The sequence below is a fragment of the Trichosurus vulpecula genome, chromosome 9 (genome assembly GCF_011100635.1).
Source record: "Trichosurus vulpecula isolate mTriVul1 chromosome 9, mTriVul1.pri, whole genome shotgun sequence".
NCBI lineage: Eukaryota > Metazoa > Chordata > Mammalia > Diprotodontia > Phalangeridae > Trichosurus > Trichosurus vulpecula.
Genome location: NC_050581.1, coordinates 123,751,010 through 123,772,762, shown reverse-complemented (window position 1 = coordinate 123,772,762; position 21,753 = coordinate 123,751,010). Strand labels below are relative to the sequence as shown.

The 21,753-nt window shown below is 39.6% G+C and overlaps 1 protein-coding gene across 1 annotated transcript in view; it reads left to right on the top strand.

Annotated features, from left to right (window-relative positions):
- LOC118831378 (inter-alpha-trypsin inhibitor heavy chain H4-like) overlaps positions 1 to 19,741 on the top strand; it is a 42,969-nt gene extending 23,228 nt beyond the window's left edge. The window contains exons 14-21 of the mRNA XM_036738699.1: positions 4,813 to 4,851; positions 7,668 to 7,721; positions 8,920 to 8,955; positions 9,971 to 10,168; positions 12,438 to 12,624; positions 14,506 to 14,657; positions 18,777 to 18,864; positions 19,520 to 19,741. Of these exons, the coding sequence (XP_036594594.1) occupies positions 4,813 to 4,851; positions 7,668 to 7,721; positions 8,920 to 8,955; positions 9,971 to 10,168; positions 12,438 to 12,624; positions 14,506 to 14,657; positions 18,777 to 18,864; positions 19,520 to 19,604 (839 nt within the window). The 3' untranslated portion in view covers positions 19,605 to 19,741. The remainder of the gene's footprint in view (positions 1 to 4,812; positions 4,852 to 7,667; positions 7,722 to 8,919; positions 8,956 to 9,970; positions 10,169 to 12,437; positions 12,625 to 14,505; positions 14,658 to 18,776; positions 18,865 to 19,519) is intronic.
- Positions 19,742 to 21,753: the final 2,012 nt, after the last annotated feature.

Here is a 21,753-nt window from a genome sequence, read left to right as displayed (position 1 = left end):
TATGTAGGAAATTTAATTTCCAAATTGACTCATAAACTATGCCCCTTAGGCTTTCCCTCAGACAACTTAGTACAAGGCAGTGGAAAAAGGACAATGCTTGAAATTCTCTCAATCGCTAGAGATATCCAGGATTTGGGACTGTGGACTTTGCCAAAAGCACCCCAGTTGATTTGCTAAAGACAACAAATGTTTAGCTGGGGATGGAGTATAAGAAAGTTGTTCCATACCCCACTTCAATTAATGTAATATAATCAGTGTAAAGACATGAGAGAGTTTTAAATGTCTAAACACAATAGCTCATGGCCTGTGATTTCTTTGTAAGGTGTCAGCTTCTTTGATTGATCAAGATTGGCATAGCCAATTGTTTGACCAAATGGGCCAGCCAGGCTTCTGAGGTCTTTAAATAGCTGGAAGAATTTTTCAATTTAACATAATCAAAATTATCCATTTTGCATCTTGTAACGCTCTCTATCTCTTGTTGTGTCATGAATTCTTTCCTTTCCCATAAATCTGATAGGTAAACTATTCCTTGCTCTCCCAAATTGCTTATAGTATCAGCCTTTATTCCTAAATTATGAACCCATTTTGACTTTATTTTGGTATATGGTGTAAGATATTGGTCTCTGCCCTACCATTTTCCAATTTTCCTAGCAGTTTTTGTGAAATAGTGAATTCTTAGCCCAGAAGCTGGACTCTTGGGGTTTATCAAAGAGTAGATTGCTATAGTCATTGACTACTGTGTCTTGTGTGCCTAACCTATTCTACTGATCCACCACTCTGTTTCTTAGCCAGTACCAAGTAGTTTTGATGGCTGCTGCTTTATAGTACAGTTTAATATCTGGTATGGCTTGGCCACCTTCCCTAGCATTTCTTTCCATTAATTCCCTAGATATTCTAGACCTCTTGTTCTTCCAGATGAATTTTGTTATTATATTATCCAGCTCTGTAAAATAATTTTTGGTAGTTTTATTGGTATGGTGCTGAATAAGTAAATTAATTTCGGTAAAATTGTCATTTTTATTATATTAGCTCGGCCTAACTGTGAGCAACTGATATTTTTCCATTTATTTAGATCCGACTTTATTTGTTTGAAAAGTGTTTTGTAATTATGTTCATATAGGCCCTGGGTTTGTCTTGGCAGATAGACTCCCAGATATTTTGTAGTGTCTACAGTAACTTTAAATGGAATTTCTCTTTCTATATCTTGCTGTTGGGCTTTGTTAGTAATGCATAGGAATGCCAAGGATTTATGTGGGTTTATTTTATATCTTGCAACTTTGCTAAAGTTGTTTATTATTTCAAATAGTTTTTTACTTGATTCTCTAGGATTCTCTATGTAAATCATCAAGTGATAATTTAGTTTCTTCTTTGCCTATTCTAATTCCTTCAATTTCTTTTTCTTATTGCTACAGCTAGCATTTCTAGTACCAAATTGAATAATAGGGGTGATAATGGACATACCTGTTTCACCCCTGATCTTATTGGGAATGCATCTAGCTTATCCCCCTTATAAATAATGTTTGTTGATGGTTTTAGGTAGATGCTATTTATAATTTTAAGGAAGGTTCCATTTATTCCTATGCTTTCTAGTGTTTTTAATAGGAATGGGTGTTGTATTTTGTCAAAGGTTTTTTCTGCATCTATTGAGATGATCATATGGTTTCTGCTAGTTTTGTTGTTGATATGATCAATTATGCTGATAGTTTAAAAAGCCAATGCAAGAAATTTTAGGAGGGAAGCAGAAAATTGGGAGAAAATCTTTATAACTACTGTCTCTGATAAAGGCCTCATCTCTATCATCTCTAAAATATACAGGGAACTGAGCCAAATTTATAGGAATACAAGTCATTCCCCATTTGAGAAATGGTCAAAGGATATGAACAGGCAGTTTTCAGAGGAAGAAATTAGTGATATCTATAGGCATATGAAAAATGCTCTAAATCACTACTGATTAGAGAAATGCAAATCAAAACAACTCTTAGGTACCACATGCCTCCTGTCAGATTGGCTAAAATGACAAAACAGGAAAATGATAAGTGCTGGAGAGGATATAGGAAATTGGAACACTGTTACATTGCTGGTGAAGTTGTAAACTGATCTAGCCATTCTAGAGATCAATTTGGAACTATGCCTAAAGGGCTATAAAAATGTTCATACCCTTTGACCCAGCAATACCACTTCTAGGACTGTATCCCAAAGAGATCATACAAGTGGGAAAAGGACCTGTATGTACAAAAATATTTATAGCAGCTCTTTTTGTAGTAGCAAAGAATTGGAAATCAAGGGGATGCCCATCAATTAGGGAATGGCTGAACAAGTTGTGGTATATGAATGTAATGGAATACTATTGTGCTATAAGAAATGGGGATGATGCAGACTTCGTAACAACCTGGAAAAACCTACACGACATAATGCTGAGTGAGCAGAGCAGAGCCAGGAGAACGTTGTGCATAACCACAGGGTTGGTTCTGTGAGGACCAACCCTGACATACTTCGCTCTTCTCAGCAACCTAAGGTGCAAGGACAATTCCAGGGGACTCACGATGGAGAATGCTATCTTCATCCAGAGAAAGAACTGTGAAGTTTGAATACAGATTGAGGCACACTACATGCTCGCCTCTTTTGCTTCTCTTTTGTTTTTGTTTTTGGGTTGGTTTTTTTTTTCTGGTTCTGTTTCTTCTTTCTCATGATTCATTCCATTGGTCATAATTCTTCTCCACAACTTGACTAGTGTATAAATTAATTCAATGCGAAGTTATACGTGATAGTTATATGAGATTCCATGCCGTCTTGGGGAGGGAGGGGGGAGGGAGGGGAGAAAATCTGGAACTCAAAATTATGTAGAACCGTGTGTGGTAAACAAAAAATAAATAAATAAATTAAAAAAAAGAAATGGGGAAGATAAAGACTTCATAATAACCTAGAAAAACCTACATGATATAATGCTGAGTAAGCGGAGCAGAACTAGGAGAACATTATATACAACCACAGATATATTGAGTCGGTGATGACTAACCTTGATAGACTTGGCTCTTCTCAGCAATATATGGTTCAAAGACAGCTCCAAAGGACTCATGTTGGAGAGAGCTATCTACATCCAGAGAAAGAACTATGGAGTCTGAAGCAAACTATTTGCTCTTCTTTTTTTCTTTTTTTTTCTCTTTTGTTTTTGTTTTCGCTTGGTTTTTTTGTTTTGTTTTGTTTCTTCTTTCTCATGACTCATTCCATTGGTCATAATTCTTCTTTACAACTTGACTGTTGTGTAAATAAGTTTAGTGAAAAGTTATATGTAGAAAATGTATTGGATTCCATGCCATCTGGGGGAGGAGGGGGGGAGGGGGAGGAAGAAAATCTGGAACTCAAAATCATGTGGAATTGAGTGTTGTAAACTGAAAATAAAAACATCTTAATTTAATAAAAAAAAATTAGCAAGGGTAAAAAAAATAGCTGGAAGAATTTCAACAGAAGTCAGCCCAATGGCAAAGTAGCCTAACAATGGAGAGCTTCAAGTTCTGGAGCTGAGGATTTCAGTTTGAGAGTTGGAGCCAGGTCCATGGGAGAGAACGTTCGTGTTTAAAAGAAAGAATTTTTTGTTACCTCCCACCTCCCCACCCCGCCCGCCCAGTGACTCCTTAGAGAATTGACTAGTAACAATGGTCCCAGCTAGAAGAGATACACTAAAGACATGCAAAGAATAAATGCATATAGAGAAAGAAAGTCACTTTTGGGGGGGGATTTGGGGGGGCAGCTTTAAAGAGCATGGACCCTTTGAATCATAAAAGGATATCAGATATAATCCCAAGAAATGCTTGCCAGTAATCAGGACTTGTGAGTTCCACATTTTTCTCTACATGTATGTCTCAGCATCGTGGTACTTTACATTTATGCCCACTCTCCCCACTGATGCTGTGTATATTTGTGAGAGACTGTGCCCCAGGCTTTTGGAACAGGGGTAAGGGAAGGTTTGTATCAACTGCCTGGCTTAGTAAATACCCTTTCTAAAATCGAATTAACTCTGGCTGATAATCAATGCAGAGCCCACCTGTGGAAGCTCAGGAACTAGAACAGGGTTTCTTGAACTTTTTCCACTGGGGACCCCTTTTTGTGTTTCAGCAGCATTTGTTGGCAATGCATGGCCTGAGGGCATGTGCAGTGCAAAATGCGCATGCTTTGGGTTCAGAACCAAGGCTACAATGAAGTTGCACAGTGCAGCAAGCCTTGCTAGAAATACCTCATATTCATTATGTGTTTGATCTTTAATTGATTTTTGGTCATTGTGTGTTCAGAAACCTTTTCTCTCACCAAATTTTTTTTTTGGCCCTATACATGGTTGTAATCCACAGTTTAAGAAGCACTGACTAGAGAAACCCCAACGCATCAGTGATAACCCCAGACATGCCCCCCCCCAAAAGGGGACAAGAAGAGATCATTTTCTTCAGGGAATCTAACTTGCCAACTCAGTATGAGTTTTGAAAGTGAGCCTAGAGGAGGTGCTGGACTATGACCAGACTTTTTCAGTCTTTTATCCTTACTACACTCCCCTCTGAAGCCCCTATGTGTAATGTTAAAGGTTTTCACTCCCATTTCATCCAATGCTCTTGTCCTATATCTACTATGTTCCACTGGGGATTTAGAATTTCCCTCCTTCTCTGGACAAAGGCAAGCCAAACTCTCTGATAGATGACTGGGGTCCTGTTACTCTGAGGGCTCAGTCATTCTATTTCCTCTTGCTTATGGGAAACAGTGGGGACTCATGGATCAGAGAGGCAGAAGTTCTTAGCTAGGAGTTAACATCTCTCTTCTTGGTTTCAGATCATGAAGAGCTGAAAATGGAACAACCAACGAGACTAGGTAAAATTTGGATTTCTACTAATGAGGTCCCTATACTTGTTCCTAACTCCAGCCCAAGACAATCTCTAAATCTGGTCACAGGCTGAGGCCTGACCTCAACCATAGAATGACCCCTAACCCCCAAGTGTAGACTGAATTTTATCCCTGGTTACAGAATAAAGCCCTCCACCCAAGGACAGACATTACCACATCCCTACCTACAAACCGAACTCTAAACACAGCCCTGAATCAAACCACCACCTAAACATAGACTGAGCCTTAACCTGGCCCTAGACTGATTTTGTGTTTGTGACCTTGTCCACAGACTTATCCCCTATACTTAACACACTCTGAACCATGGCCACAGAAAGAACCTCAACCCATGACCCAAACATACTGCCAACCCCCACCCTACTGTGACCACACACTAAGCCCTAAGCCAAACACATATACTCTGCTATGATTCCATGCCCTCATTGGACCCTAACTTCAGCCCAGAATAAGCCCTGCCTCTGCCCCTTCACCCTGGCCACAGGCTCCCCATGACCATGACCACATACAGAGAGCCTTGACCTTGGCCACAGGGTGAGCCCCAATGTCAGTCACAGACTGAACCCAGACTGCACACAAATTTCAGCTACCCACTGATCCTTAACCCCACTCTAATATGAGCCCTGATCCTCCTCCCTTGCCATAGTTATCAACCATGACCACATACTAAGAAGTCCTAACCTTGGCCTCTGACTGGGTCCTAACCTCAGACATTCCCTGACTCCAACCCCCAGCCTGAACTCTCACCCTGCTCTCTCACTTTGGTAACAGACTAATCCCCTCCCATGCTCACATATTCCTGTCAATTAAGCCTCAAAGAGGAGTTTGACCCCTTGTTTGTATCATATCTCTGGAGATCTGATGAAATATGAATTCCTGACAGCTAAGTGATCAATTGGATGGGAGCACTGGGCCTGGAGTCCAGAAGACCTAAGTTTAAATCTGGCTTTGGATACTTAATAGCTGGGTGACCTTGGGCAAGTCACTTAAATGCTGTTGCCTCAGTTTCTTCGGCTATAAAATGAGCATAATGGTAGCACCTAACTCACAGAGTTGTTGTGAGGATCAAATGAGATTAATATAGGTACTATATAAGTGTTCATTCCCTTCCCTTCCCTGAAATTCATAAAATAAAATACCAAGATTACAAAGTAAACCAATTATATTGAAATAATTATAAGAATATTTTTTAAAAAAATATATACTTACAGACCCCAGATTAAAAGAATCCTAGATTCAGTCAGACCCAAAGCCCTAATTCCAACCACATATTGAGTCCTGACAACTGGCCCCAGACTGATCCCGGACTCCATCCCCAGAATGAGTACATTGATAGATACAGACTAAGCCTCCTAACCTGAGAACATTGTTGTTCAGCCATTCAGTTGTGTCTGACTCTTCATAACCCCATGGACTTGTCCATGAGGTTTTTCTTGGCAAAGATATTAGAGTGATTTTCCATTTCTTTCTCCAGTGCACCCCCATTTTATAGATGAGGAATTGAGACAAATAGGTTAAAGTGACTTACCGAAGGTCACCGGCTAGTAAGCGTCTAAGGCTGGATTTGAACTCAGATCTTTCTGACTCTGGGCCCAATGCTCTAACCACTCTGTCACCTAGCTGCACTGAGAACATACTGAGCCCTAATTCCCACTCTTTGATCTAGCCCCAGACCAAGCACTGATTCCATTTCCAAACAGCACCATCAACAGCCTCAAAATTAGCTCCAAATCCATACTTTTCCCTAAACTTGGCCCAACCTGATCTCTCTCCTTAGCCTCAAATCTGAACCCAACCCTAGTATACACTAATACGGTGTATAAGCCATGTTCCCATTCCCAGACAAAGCCCTGATCCCAGCCAAAGACTAATTTGCTCTTTCTACCTCCCATACACAAACAACCTGGTACACACTAACCTCTAAATCTGCTCATGGATGGACTCCCCTAACCTAGTCCTAACCTCATACCCATACTGAACTCCAACGTAGCCTTAGACTTAGTCCTACCCTCAATCACAGAGCAAACTCTCATGCTGGCTACAAATTAATTTCCTCCCCTGACCACACTGAGGCCTAATCTCAGCTCTACTCTGAGCAGATATCAACACAGCCCCATACAGATCCCCTAAGCCCATGCCCAGACCGAGTCCAACCCTGGACTCCTCAGCCCTGAGCACACAATGAGTCCAAACCCCACTTCGGCCTGAGCACTAACTCTGGCTGGCCCCAGTCTGACCCTAGTCAGTCAGCTCATAAGCAAGTGCAATCAAAGAATTAGCAGAGATCTTGAAGATCGTCTAGCATGGCCTCCTTCCCTATGTTGAACTCGACCCTCTAGCATATCTTCCTGGTGGTCAGCAAGCCTCTTTGCTGAATACTCCTGCCAATGTAAGATTACTGCAGGCCACAAGAGGATCTGGGAGACATTGTGAATAGTAGCATATACCTACTGCTAAGGACCCAACATGGCTTAGGTGACATACTTGGGAGAACCTTGAACCTTTCCCTTCTTCCTTGGAGGGAATTGGATTGGGCTCCTCTCTTAGCTCTTTCTAAAGCTTTGAACCACCATCTCCTCAGGTGGACCTGGTCTGGCAGAAGTACGCAGACCATCTCCCTCATTTTTACACATGAGAAAGCTAAGGATCAGGAAATGGGAGTAATTCAGCCAAGGCCAGACAGTGAGTTAGTGGCAAAGAGGAGGACTTCACCAAGATGAGTGAAGTACCAACAGTCAGGATTAGAAAGAATCTGGGTTTCCTGACTCCTAATCATCTCCCTGCAGGCAGAACGAAATTTCAAAGAAGGAAGATCATTCTCCAGGAACCAACTGAACTAAGTAAGACACCAACTGACTTATGTGGGGTAAGGGTGAGGATGAGGTCTTTGGGGAAACGGTTTGAAGGGAGATTGGGAGAAATCCTACCTGGAGCTAGCTGAACCATCCATAGAAGGTCAGACCCCTAATGTTTAGAAGTTCCTTCTGTTCCCTTTCTCCTATGCTCTGGGGAAGAGGATCTAGAGCAGGCTCCTGGGGAAGAAACCCTGTGGGGTCCCTTCTCTAGGTCCTAGGTTTCCCTAGGACAGGTCTTGCCTCTTGCCCATGTAATAATCCTCTCTCCTTTCCCCCACATCCTTCCAGTATAGTGTAGTAGAAAAACCATTAGATTTATAAACAAAGTACAAATCTTGTCTCTGACATTAACTAATGCAGCAACCTGCTTTGGGGTCTCTTTCCACCCTAGACACTTGTATTTGAAGATCAGGGTCCCAAGTTAATTGCCATTCTTATAGTTCTATGGAGTATATATAGCATCACAGCTTCTAAGCCCCCACTGGCGTGTCCCTTTCCATGATCAATCAATCAATCAGCTGGACGCCATTAACATTTAGAAAAGGGATTTACTGAGAAATAATAGAAAGAATAGTTGGTGCAAAACATTCCTACCTAATCAGGAACACATTCTCCTCATGCGCACCCCGGGGAGAATGGCCTTGAACTTAAGTACAAATAAAGTGAGGCCCACATGTGGAGCACACGTGACAAAAAGCGGTGACTCATAACTCTTGATTATTGAATGTCTTCTTTCTTCTTAGAGTCCTTGTGAGCTTCCCTTTAGGTGTAGCTCTCTGCTGGGACCTGGGGGACAGGGCCTTTCTAGAAACCACAGCCAGCATACTCTCCGTCAAGGGGAGTCACACTCCTAGAAACTGCTTCCTCTCTTAGGTGTCTATCTTTTTGTGTCTGTTTGTGTCCATGTTTGTCCTTGGGATGTCCTTTGGCTGTATTACCTGCTACTAGTCTAGTTGGATACCATAATCAATGGGGGAGGGGGATACTGTGTAACACTTCCTCTGGGTTCACTTCCCTCAGTCCCTTGCTGATCTCTGGCTTCCACAAGAGGCTCTTGATCCTGGAGTCCTCCAGGACTAGATTGCTTCACTGCTGGGCAATATACATATGTATAATGTGTAATATGTATTATATGTAATATAATGTATATGTATGTGGTTATTATTCCTTCTTCTTTCCCTAGAGTCCCGGTCGACTCCTTTAGAAGATGTCTTACCAGGTTAGAGTACCTGACAGGGACTAACCTTGTGCCTCATCATTGGGATTGGTAATGGGAAATAGAATGATTCCTGGGGAATCCAGGAAGGAGGTATAAGTGTCTGCCTCCTGTAGTTGTCCTTTCTACTGGAGGCCTCTATTATTTGTTTGTTTCACTGCTTGACTGTTTATTTTTTACCAAATCCTCTCCGTTGAATCGGCGATGTACATAATTTCTCATCTCATTGAAAAATCTTGTGGTATTCTTTCTTTGTTCCCTGTGGTTGAGTCCTGTTCCCCCTAGACAGTTAGCTCAAGTATAGGACTTGAAGTCTGCTCCTCCTCTGTCTCTCTCAGACTGTTAAAATTTTTCCAGTCATTTAAAGACACCAGAAACGCAATTGACTTGCTTTATTAACCAAGCATGATTTTCTTCCTTTTGATGCAAAGAGGCTCATTTCATATAGGAGACAAAACTTTTCAGCCCCTTTTGCTCCTGTCCCACCCCACTCCACCCCTGACCTGAGTGGAGACAGGATTCTGACTAGAGTGAATTGTATGGCTTGATAGAAAGGCCATTCTTAGAATCATAGGTTCTGGTTCAAAACCTTGTTCTAATGTATGACTTTTGACAAATAATTTAACCTCTCTGACACTCAGTTTTGTCATCTGTAAAGGAGAGATGATAATGTGTTCCACCTGTCTCACAGAGGGGCAAAGTGGTCTTGTGAATAGAGAGCTGATCTAAAAGCTCCAAAGGCCTGCGTTCAAGTCCCATCTCTTACACATGCAGTTTGTATGATCCTGGGAAAGCATCTTAACCTCTCACTGCTCTAGGTAACTCTCTAAGATTAGAAATTGCAGAGAAGGTGCCAACCTACATTGGTGGAAGGAATTTCCTTAGCTTAGAGTTCTCTATACCAATAACATCATAGTTCTAGTCAATACCTTCCTACCTCACAGGGTTGTTGTGGCCAGTGTTTCATGTAGTTAGTATACATTAATCTGAGTTGTTTTCATCATTATTTCTGTTCCAGGGGCCTCTAAGCCACTGCCAAGGGAGATTCCAATACCTCATACCTCTGTTCCTCTGGAAGAATCTTTGAAGTCAACGGAAAGGGCCCCTCACTTCATTTTGTCACTATTTGCACCAAAAACCCACAAAGAGTTTTTGTGTGTGGATCTCAAAGGATCACCCTTTAGGCCACTAAGTCTGATGTCTGATCCAGTACAAGGTAACTGCCCCCCCCAAACACCCACCCACACACACACACACACACACACACACCTCTATACTTTTATTTTTTACCAAATCCTCCACACTGAATCGGTGATGTACATAATCTCTCATCTCATTGAAAAATCTTGTGGTATTCTTTATTTGTTCCCTGTGGTTGAGTCCTGTCTCCCCTAGACAGTTAGATCAAGTATAGGACTTGAGGCCTACTCCTCTACTGCCTCTCTTAGACAGAGACCTTCCTGAGGGCAAGGCCTGGAATTATTCCTTCTGTCCCAGACTGGGAGCTCCCATAGGTGGGGAGAAGGTCTCTTCCTCCCCTGTGTTTCCCACAAACTTGGTTTAACAAAGGACTGAGGACACCAGATCATTCAGGAATGACCTTCTGACTTAAGAAACTATCCTCACACTTCGGTGAAAGAGCCCCTTGTCTACTGGGGAAAGAAGACGCATGTGCAGGAAAAGTTTGAAGATTCTAGTGAGTGTGGACAGAGCCTGTCAGAGTTAAGGGGGTACAGTTAAAAGGACTAGTCAAGGCTGGTGTAGCAGCAAGCACCCTAGAATACCCAGGATGCCCTGCTAGCACAGGTTCTTTGATCTGCTTTTAAAGGAAAGCAACTTTAAAGGGGCTGATAGTCTTCTTTAATTACATTCACTAGTTCAGGGGAAAGGTCAGCACCCGGAACTCAGAGAAAATACAGAGAAAATATGAGCAGAGAAATTAGACCAACAGACAGGGCTCTGACTGCCTGAATCAAAGCAACATTGCTATACACTTGACGTACACCCCAGGATCAAGAGAGCCTTTACATCTGAGAAGTGGCGGGGTCTGAACTTACGGCTACTCAGAGTCTCGACCAGGAAATCACAAGTTCCTTCTCATGAGCGAATCCCCAAAGCAAAATACCAATTTAGAGTATATATATATATATATATATATATGTATGTATGTATGTATGTATATATGTATATATATATACTTCTCAGAGCCAGAAAGCATCACAACCCTCATGACTCAGTGCCTAATCAACTTAGCACCAAAAGGTGTGAAAGCCTTACTACAAGGAAGCCTCCCCTAAGCAAGTTTCCCTTAATGGGCTCCATGTGAGGCCTATTAATGGACAGGGAAGATCTTCATATCCTATTAACATTACTGATGGATGGAATTAATCCTACCAGGCTCTAATCAATCAATAAACAAGTATTTATTAAGGACTAACTATATACCAGGGACTGTGCTGGGCGCTAGGGATACAAAGACAGAAGTGAAAATACCAAAGATATTTTGTCATCAAAGATCATACAGTGTAACTGGGAGAGATGCTATGTACCTATATTTTGTTTAACAAAATAGATACAAAATGATTAGAGAGATAAGGCACTATCAACAATGAGGATCAGAAAAGCTCTCATGTCACATGATTCCTGGGCAATCCAGGAAACCTGAAGGAAACCGGGGATTCTGAGAGACAGAGGTGAGGAGGGAGTGGACTGGAGGCATGGGAGGTAACCAATACAAAGGCAAGAAGAAGGGATACACCGTGTTAAGTATGTAACAGCAAAAGGGCCAGTTTAGCTGGACCATGGTAGGAACGAAGGAGAATAATGTACAATAAGGTTGAAAAGATTAGGGCCACATTGTGAAGGGCTTTAAATGCCAAATGGAGGAGTTTATGTTTGATCCCAGAGGCAATAGGAAGCCGTTGGAGTTTATTGCATAGGGCAGTGAAAAGGTCAGATTTATACTTTAGAAAAATTGGTTTGTCAGCTATACAATGTGTAATATATAGTATTATATGTAATATAATAATTACTATTATAATAGCATTTCTATAGTGCTTTTTGGTGTGCAAAGTGCTTTACATATGTTAACTCAATCGATCTTGAAAATGTCAGGCAGGTGCTATTATTAGCCCCACTTTATAGAAGAGCAAATTGAGGCACAGGGTAGTTAAGTGACTTGCCCAAAGTCACACACCAGTCAGTGTCTGAAGCGGAATTTGAACTCGGTTCTTCTGGGCTCCATGTCCTGTGCTCTATCCACTGCTCCATTTAGATGTATGAAGGTTAGACTGTAAAGGGGAAAGACTTGAGTCAAAAGGACCAATCAGACTGCTGCGAAGTCCAAGCAGGGGTGACTAGGGTCTGAACCAGGTAAAATGAATTCATTAAGAAAGGGAGGCTAGTTGGGAAGACTGGACTTCCCAAAGGAGGTAACTTACTGCTTCCCTTGGTCCTGCTGTTAAACTGATTCCATGGTTTTCTAGGTATTGAGGTGACTGGCCATTATAAGGACTTTCTGGATACGTTTTCCTGGCTCCAGGTGAGCTACAAGACTCCTGAAATACAGGTGTATGTGACTCAGTACAACATCATAGTGATTCATGGCCGTGGTCAACATGGAAAAAGCAACTCTTATCAGTGGCAGGAGACATTCTTCTTGGGGTTTCCTGGGTAAGCCTGGCTGACTGCTAGCCTAATGCTCTGGATTTTGGGCCTCTCCTTTCTTCCTTTTCCCATCTTAACTGATGTCTCTTGCTCTAGAGAAGAACCTGGTTAGCCTCCATTGGATGAATGTCTGTGAAAATGGACCACAATATTATAGATTTAGAGCTGGATGGGATTTTAGAGATCATCCAATTTACCAGTCCCCCTTTTTTTGTTTTTGTTTTATTCTGTTTTTCCCACTAAATAGTATTTTATTTTTCCAATTACATGTAAAGATAGTTTTCAGCATTCAATTTTATAAGATTTTGAGTTTCAAATTTTTTTCTCCCTTCGTCTTCCCCAAGACTGAATGCAATTTGATATAGGCTATACACATACAATCATATTAAACATATTTCCACGTTAGTCATGTTGTGAAAGAAGAATCAGAACAAAAGGGGAAAGCCACAAGAAAGAAAAAAGAGAGAGAGAAAACAGTATGCTTCGATCTCCATTCAGACTCCATAGTTCTTTCTCTGGATGTAGATAGCATTCTCCATCATGAGACTTTTGGAATTGTCTTAGATCATTGTGTTGTTGAGAAGAGCTAGGTCTATCAAAGTTGGTCATTGCACAATGTTCCTGTTACTGTGTACAATGTTCTCCTGGCCCTGCTCACTTCACTCAGCATCAGTTCATTTAAGTCTTTCCAGATTTTTCTGAAATCTGCCTGCTCATCATTTCTTATAGCATAACAGTATTCCACTTCATTCACATGAAACTTGTTCAGCCATTTCCCAATTGATGGGCATCCCCTCAATTTCCAATTCTTGGCCACCACAAAAAGGGCTGCTATAAATATTTTTGTACCTGTGGACCCTTTTATCTTTTTTACAAATGTCTTTGTGATACAGACCTAGCAGTGATATTGCTGGATCAAAGGGTATGCACTGTTTTAGTCCTTTGGGCATAGTACCAGATTGCTCTCCAGAATGGTTTTAACTCCCTTTTTTAAAAAAAGAAAGCATCTCAGACTCATAAAAGTGAAGAGATTTACCCAAGGTCACACAGCAAGTTAACAGAAGATCTGGGGACGAGAATTCAATGGTGGAGGAAGGAATGGATGGAGAATGGAACTCTAAGGCCTGATTAAATCATGGTTCATGTCAAATAGCACTGGGAGGGCAAGTGATAGGTTTTCTGGATCTAGTTTAGAATTAATCAGTTTGTCTAGCCAGTTACTTTTCTGCTTAAGTAACTCTTTAGTAGGAAGGCTTGTCCCTATTTCCTATTACAGAGCTTTTACAATTCACCAAGGATTTTTCTCACAACATGAGCTAGGTAGTTGATGCATGATCATCTCCATTTTGTAACTGATGCTCAGAGAGGTAGTAACTTGCTCAAAGTAACACAATTTGTGCATGTCAACCAAAATTCAAACTCAGATCTCCTGACTCCAAGTCTGGTGATCAGTTTCTTACACATATACTTCCCGAACTCAGGATGAATCAGGATTGGGGGTTGAGGGGGAAGAGCTAGAAGTACCCAATATTAGTAGTAGTAGTAATAGGAGGAGGAGGAGGAGGAGGAGGAGGAGGAGGAAGAGGAGGAGTGAAGCCTGGGGTTAGGGGTGGCTGGGTTTGCAGCAAAGATCAGAAGACTAGAGTGAATAGGTAGCAATTTCAGCCTAGCAGGATCATCTAGGTCCTCATGCACAAGATCTGGAGGCCCCTGTGGGAATTCTTGGATACTGGATATTGGACTCTTTTGTAAGGTTTGTTTTCACACAAAGTGTGTTTGTCATATACTAGAGAGGCAGGAAACTCCATTCTGACTACTAGTTTCTAGACTTTGAATTGTGCTCTTGGGTCTTCCATCTACCCCACTCATGGCTTGTTTTTTCCACAGGCTGAAGATAATCTTGGAAAATCATGTCATGTTGCTCATTGCCCCAGAAAAAGTCACCATCGGTCTGGTGTGCTTGAGTCATCTCACTCCTGGACTCCATCTCTTTCTGCAGAATCCAGTTCACTTTTCTGAGAAAGTCAGTGGAATCCTTGGTATGAGCTGGACCCTATTCACAGATTCCTGTGGATCCTTGCCCAACTACGTCTCTGATCAGCTCTCTTTTCTCATCACCTCCTGACTATGCTCTCTGGTGACCATTCCTCTTCTGAATGTCCCCCTCTATGGACATCTCCTCTGAACACTCTCCACCTCTCAGGGCATTCCTACCTCTATGATCAACCATCACTCTCTATTCAGCCTACCACCCTTCCTTCCATTTTTCCCTTTGTAATCCTTCATTATCATCATTCCCCTACCCTGATCATCTCCTTCTCTATTCCTGTCTACCCCTCACTCCCTGACTGTGCCCATGCCAACAGGCCTCTACTATTGTGAATGCCCCCAATCCCCCCATCTCCTCAGATTCCCTAGCTAAGTTGGTAGACTTCTCAGTATAGCTTGGACCCTGTTCATAGCCCCTCATATTTCCCTGACTACTTCTTTGACCAGCTTTCCCACCTCTCATACATACCCTTCCTACTCCTATGTTTATCTCCTGATCATCCCCTTGTATAAAGATCATCTTTTCTTGTCCATTCCTTCTGTGATCCTCCTCATCCTCCTGCCTTTCCCCTCTACTTTCTGACTGCCTTCCACTTTCCATTTGCCCTTATAAGTTGGTACTAGAGCTTGCTACTTGAGCTGCCTCATTATTGGCATTAAAGACTGAATTATTTTTCTCCCTCTTTGTCTTTCTATTGATTCCTTCCTCTCTGTTTCTTTTTGTCTCTTCTTCCATCTCCTTCTTTGTCTCTCCTTCCTTTCTGTCTCATTCTTTCTCTCTGTCTTTGTTTGCTTCTATTTTTCCTACCTATTTCTTACTCTGTCTCTGTTTCTTTATCTCTGCCTCTCCATTTTTCTGCGTTCCTGTATCTGTTTATTATTTAATCTCTTTCTCTGTTTCCCGCTGTGTTCTTGTGACTCTGTTTCCATTATTCTCTGTCTCTTTTTCTGCTTTTTCTCTGTGTTCCTGGATCTAGGTTTCCATTTTGCTCTCTCTCTCTTCCTCTGTCTTCATCTGGGTTTCACTACCTCTTCATCTGACACATTCTCCAACTGCTTTCCCCAGGTCAATTTTTTTTTTGATTTGTAGTTTTTAAAATTTAAAACTTAAATACAAGATAAGAAAAGAAAAGAAATAAACAAATTTAAAACTAAAATTAAAATTATACAAAATAAGAAAAGAAAAAAAGCATTGCCATGTTCACAGCAGAATACGAGAGAGGATTCAAAATATATAGCAATAAATTTCCATTTCAAGAAAGCCTATATAATAAACACTACATGTTATGTTGAGAGCTGTCCATCTTTTCTTTGCTTCCCTGTATGTTTTCTTTTGTTCTCTGCTGTGCATTTTTTACTTTGTTCTTTTTTCTCCCTTTCTCTCCCCAGCCCCAGAAAGCTACAATTGAGCACATATACACACACATATGTTCATATATATATATATATATATATATATACACATATACATACACATATATATACACATGCATACATATGCACACACATGCATAGACAAATACACACAAAGATATACATATATACATAAACATATAGACCTGTATATACATGTAATTACACATACATATACTTAGGTATCAATAATTATAGTAATATATATAGACATATCCGTTCATATGTATCTATGTAAGACCATACTAATTTATCCTCTGTTTCTCTGAGGGTGGATAATCTCTTCCTTCATAAATCTGAGCCTTTCCATATTTTTCCAAGTCCACCAACTTGTCATTTCCTACACCACAGCAATATTCTCACCTTATACTGTCTAGTTGTTTTAAATAATCCAAAACAATGCTGATAAATATGGTTGACACATAGTGCAGTTTCCCTATTTTTCTCTTTTGATTAAATCTATTTTAGCCTTAACTTTGTTGGAAATCATGATTACCACTCCTGCTCCTTTTTCCCTAACAAAATTTACTCCTGATCTTTATTTTATGTTTGTGCATATCTCTTATTTCTTATTCCTCCTGATTCCTCTATTTTGCTTCTAGCCATACCTTGCCCTCCTATTATTTAACCTACCCCCCTCCAAGGATCCTTCCTTTATCCTCCCATTCCCATTAATCTAAACACCCTTCTATGCCCCACCTCTAACCTATTCCCTCACTCTCCCTTCTAAAGATCACTCCCTTATTCTTTTAGTATTGTATTATCCTCTCCCTAACCCCTTAGCATTTTGTTACTTTCTAAATTTAGAAAACTTTTATATTCTTTTAGATATATATGTAATGTACCCTCTTGAATCCATTCCTGATGAAAGTAGATTTCCAGAATTATCAGCCTTCCTCCCATATCTAATTCCTCTGTGTTGGTTCTTCCTCTATCATTTGTATAAGATAATTACTCTTATTAAGCTGTTCCTAAGGGGTTTTACTTTTTAAAATCACATCATACTCAGGTCTACTCCAATCTGTCTTATAAACTACCCAATTACTAATAACAATCTTAGACACATGTTTTACATTTTACATATATAAAAGCTAAATAATCTGTCCTTATCGAGTCACTTGTAATTAGTCTTTGGTATGTACCTTATATTTCTCTTGGTTCTTGTATGTCAAATCTTCTGTTAAGTTCAGATGTTTGTTTATTTGTTTGTTTGTTTTAACAAAATCCTAAAAGTCTGACAATTCATTAAATGTCCATTTTTTTCCATTCAGGATTATGCTTAGCTTTGCTGGGTATGACATTTTCAGCCAGAACTCCAATTCTTTTACTCTTCAATATATACTGTTCCAAGACCTGTGATCTTTTGATATTACCACTACTAGGTCTTGTGTGATTATAATTGTAGCACCACCATATTTCAATTGTTTTTTTCCTTGTTGCTCATATCATTTTATCCTTGAGCTGGGGGGTTTGGAATTTGACTATGATATTCCTTTGGGTTTTCCTTGTAGGATCTCTTTCAGGTGGTGATCAGTGTATATTTTTTCTATTTCTACTTTCCCCTCTTGTTCTAATGCTTTGAGACAATTTTCTTTAATTATTTCTTGTTTTATTGTATCAAGATTCTTTTTTGATCATAGCTTTCAGGTTGTCTGATTATTCTTATGTTTTCTCTTCTTAATCTGTTCTCCAGATCAGTTATTTTTCTTATGAGATGTGTCACACTCTCTTCTATTTTTTCATTCTTCATATCTTGTTTTATTATTTCTTAATCTCTTAGAACTTTGCTAGCTTCCCCTTGCCCAATGCTGATTGTCAAGGAATCATTTTCTTCCTTAAGATTCTGGATCTCCTTTTCTAATTGGTTGAATTTCTTTTCATAAGCTTCTTGTTTTTCTCAGATTGTTCTTATTTTTTTTTCAGTTTTTCCTCAATCTCTCTCATTTGATTTTTAAAGTCTTTTTAAAGTTCTTCTATAAATTCTTTTTGGGCAAGTGACCATTTGATGTTACCCTTTGGGGTAGAAGAGGGTTTCTTTGCTTCAGTATCCTTTTCTGAAGATGAACCTTGGTCTTCTCTATTCCCACAGTAATTATCCATGGTTGGAGTCTTTCTCCTTTGCCTTTTCATTTTTTAAAATTTGTAGCCGCTTAGTTTTTATAATCATCTCTAGTCCTGGAATATGAGTTCTCCCCTCTGCCTTGGAACTAAAACCAAGACCTCCAACCTCCTGTAAGTGTCCACAGCCAGCAGCATCCCCACTCCATTGTTTCTGCACTCACCAGGTGTGCTGGTTCCTTCTTACCCTGGCTGCATCTCTGCTGCATAGCTGCATCTGGCATTCCTTGTCAGCAGAGGTTCTCTCAGTCTTCCCCAGCTCAGATGCCCAACTATCCTGGGGGTAATGGTTCCTGTGGCTGGGACTGAGGCAGCATCTCAACCCAGCTAACCCCAGGGCTTGTGGCTTGTTGTTTAAGCAGACCTAGCCTGGAGGTGTTTGCCCTTCACAAGGACAAAACCTGGTCCTGGGAATTTTCTTCAGATCTTCTCCGATGGTCCCAGGAGGACCCCTGTTCTGCCCCTACTCTTATTTATTTTTACTACTCTATGTTCACCCTGAGGTGCTATTATTATCTCATTTCTGGGGGAAATACGGAGAGCTTGGAATTTTCTGACCTACTCCACCATTTCCCCAGGTCAGTTTTATCAGCAGTTGTACTGCCTTTCCTTGGAAGATAACAAGATGGAGCTGACAGTAATGGGAAAGACATATACAATCACCAGGTAAACACTGGCTAGCCCAGTGAAGATGCCCTGATTTTGTTCCATCTATTGATCGCTTCTTCCCTTGCCATCTAGAATGCTACATTTGGGCATTTTAGGCCTAAGCGTAGAACCAGTAACCAGAATCATGATGGCAGCCTTGGAAGGGATATAATTAGTTTTATAATATATAATATGATTATACGTAATATACATCTATAATATAATTATAATAATATAAATAGAGCCAAAAAGGGCCTCATTGAGACAGATCCACAGATAATCCACGTCTATAGATAACCCAACCTCATAGACAATCCAAAGCTATGAGCAAGTAATAATCTACAATAATCTAAATGGACCGATAATATAAACCTACAAATGACCTAAGACCCACAAATGATCTAAAATCCAAAGATAAATGGAGAACAAACCAATCACTGAACACCACAATTAATTTGAATCATTTGTAATAGAAAAAGCAAGCTACAGAGATCATTGGAAGGAAAAAAGAGAAGAGGGGCACAGATCATTTTAAAATATGAATTTTTTTTAAAATTACAGATAATTGAAGAAAAATTCAAAAACACAGATCATTATAAAATAAAACTATCAGAAAGTCGGTTGAGAGTTTTCTGACAAACTCTGTTAATGTATGTCCTTGTGTGTATCACAGAAAGTCCATGCTGGATTACCAAAATGGAGAAAGAAGCACCCCAATGCCAACGTTGCAGTGCTGGTCCCTGGAACAATCTTTATAAGATGGAAAAAACTTCATAGACAATAAATAACATGTATTTCCCCGTTCTGCCTCACATACCTGGCCCAGATCAGCCAAGAGCTGCTACTTGGGGCCAGGATGTGAGATGCTATAAAGCAGAGGATATGGGTCAACATTGTTTTGTGTGAGGCGTCTTGTTTTGGCGGGGGAAATGATGAGGTGTATCCTTGATGACTGAATTCCATAATGAAGTGTGGAGTCAGACTTAGAGGGAGGAGAGACACCAGCCTTGGGGACTTAGCCCAAGCCAATTTGGATTAATAATCCCAGGTTCGTAGAAAGTACCTACACATATTAGAACAAGAGGAAAAAGTGAAAAATGAAAAAAAAAATCACTAAACACTTACAAAAAAAAAAAGAAAAGAAAACTCTCAGGGATTTAATAGTCAAAATCCAGAGCTTCCAAAGAAAAAATACCACAAGCAGCTGGCAAGAAAGAATTTAAGTTTCAAGGAACCAAAGTCAGCATCACACAAGCTTCAGTAATTACCACCCTAAAGGAGGGCAGAGCATTGAATAAGATATCCCAAAAGGCAAAAGTTACAGACCTACAACCAAGAATTACTTATCCAACAAAACTGAGAATAACCCTACAGGGGAAATAGAAGACTTCCAAGGATTCCTGATTTAAAATTTTTTAAAAAACAGAGCTGAATAGAAACTTTGAAATACAAACACAAGAGTCAAGAAAAAAAAAATTTAAAGCAACAAATGAGCAACCAGCAAAGAAAATTTATATCTATAAATACCCTTATCAATAAAAGAAAGAACAGACTAATGAGTTAGGCATGCACCTAAAAAAATCCCCACTAGAAATCAATTCATTAAAAAAATATTAAACACCAAAGTAGAAACCTTGCAAATCAAAGAAAATATTAACAAAGTGGAAAGCAACCATGGAATTCATAAATAAAATTGAGAGCTATTTAAAAAACAACAACATACATAAGCCATCAGCTAATTTGATTAGAAAGAAGAAACCAAATTACCAGATAAAAAGGAAAATGGAGAATTTATGACAAATGAGGAAGTGAAGGATATCATTAGAAACTATTTTACTCAGCCATATGCCAATAAAAGTGCCAATATGAAATATGTGAATATTTTTAAAATAGAAAATGAACAAATTAACAGAACAAGAAATAGATAATCTAAACAACTCAATATCCAAGAATAATAATAATTTAAACAAGCCATAAAGGAATTCTCAAAGGAAAAAAAAAACTCCTGGAACAGATGAACTTATAAGCAAGCTCTAACAACCATTCAAAGATCAATTAATTTCTAAAACACAATTTGCAAAAACAGCAAAAAAAAGGGGGGGAGAGGGACCTTTACACATTCCTTCTTTGCTACAAATATGATCTTGAAACCAAAACCATGGAAAATTAAAATAGAGAAAGAAAACTATAAACCAATATCCCTAATGACCATGTGCAAAAAGCAAAGTAGCAGTGGACTACCAAGTTGCCTGAGGAGGAACAAACTGATATAAATCAGAAACAGAGCAGGTCAAAGCTCCTGTGCCAATATGAATGGAAATAGGCTCATGAGTGGCCTATGCACTTCTGGTCAGGGCAAGATAAAGAGATCTAGTCTTTAAAAATTTTAAGTATAAATTTTAAAAAAATTTAAATAAAAAACAGTAGAAAACATAGGACTAAACTGATTTTTTCCTTCGCATGACAGTGTATGTCTAAAACCAAAGCCAGCATCATATGTAGTAGGGATAAATTAAAATCCTTTCCACTAAGATTAAGAATGAAAAAACAAGGTACATTGTCTGCTTTTCAAATATAGTACTAGAAATCCTTTGGCAATAAGACAAAAAAAAAAGAAAATGAGGGAATAAGCATAGTCAAAGAAGAAATAAAATTAGCACTTTTTGCAGATGATCTTGTATACTTGAAGAATCCAAAAGAGTCACTTAGAAAGTAACTGAGACAATTAATAAACTTCAGTGAAGTTGCAAATATAAATTGACATAAATCATCTGCAAATCCTGCATATTGCCAATAAAACCCAGCAAGAAGATATAGAAAGAGAAATTTCACTTAAAATAACTATATAATGTCTGAGGAGTCTATCTGTCAAGACACAACCAAGAATCATATAAATACAGCTACAAA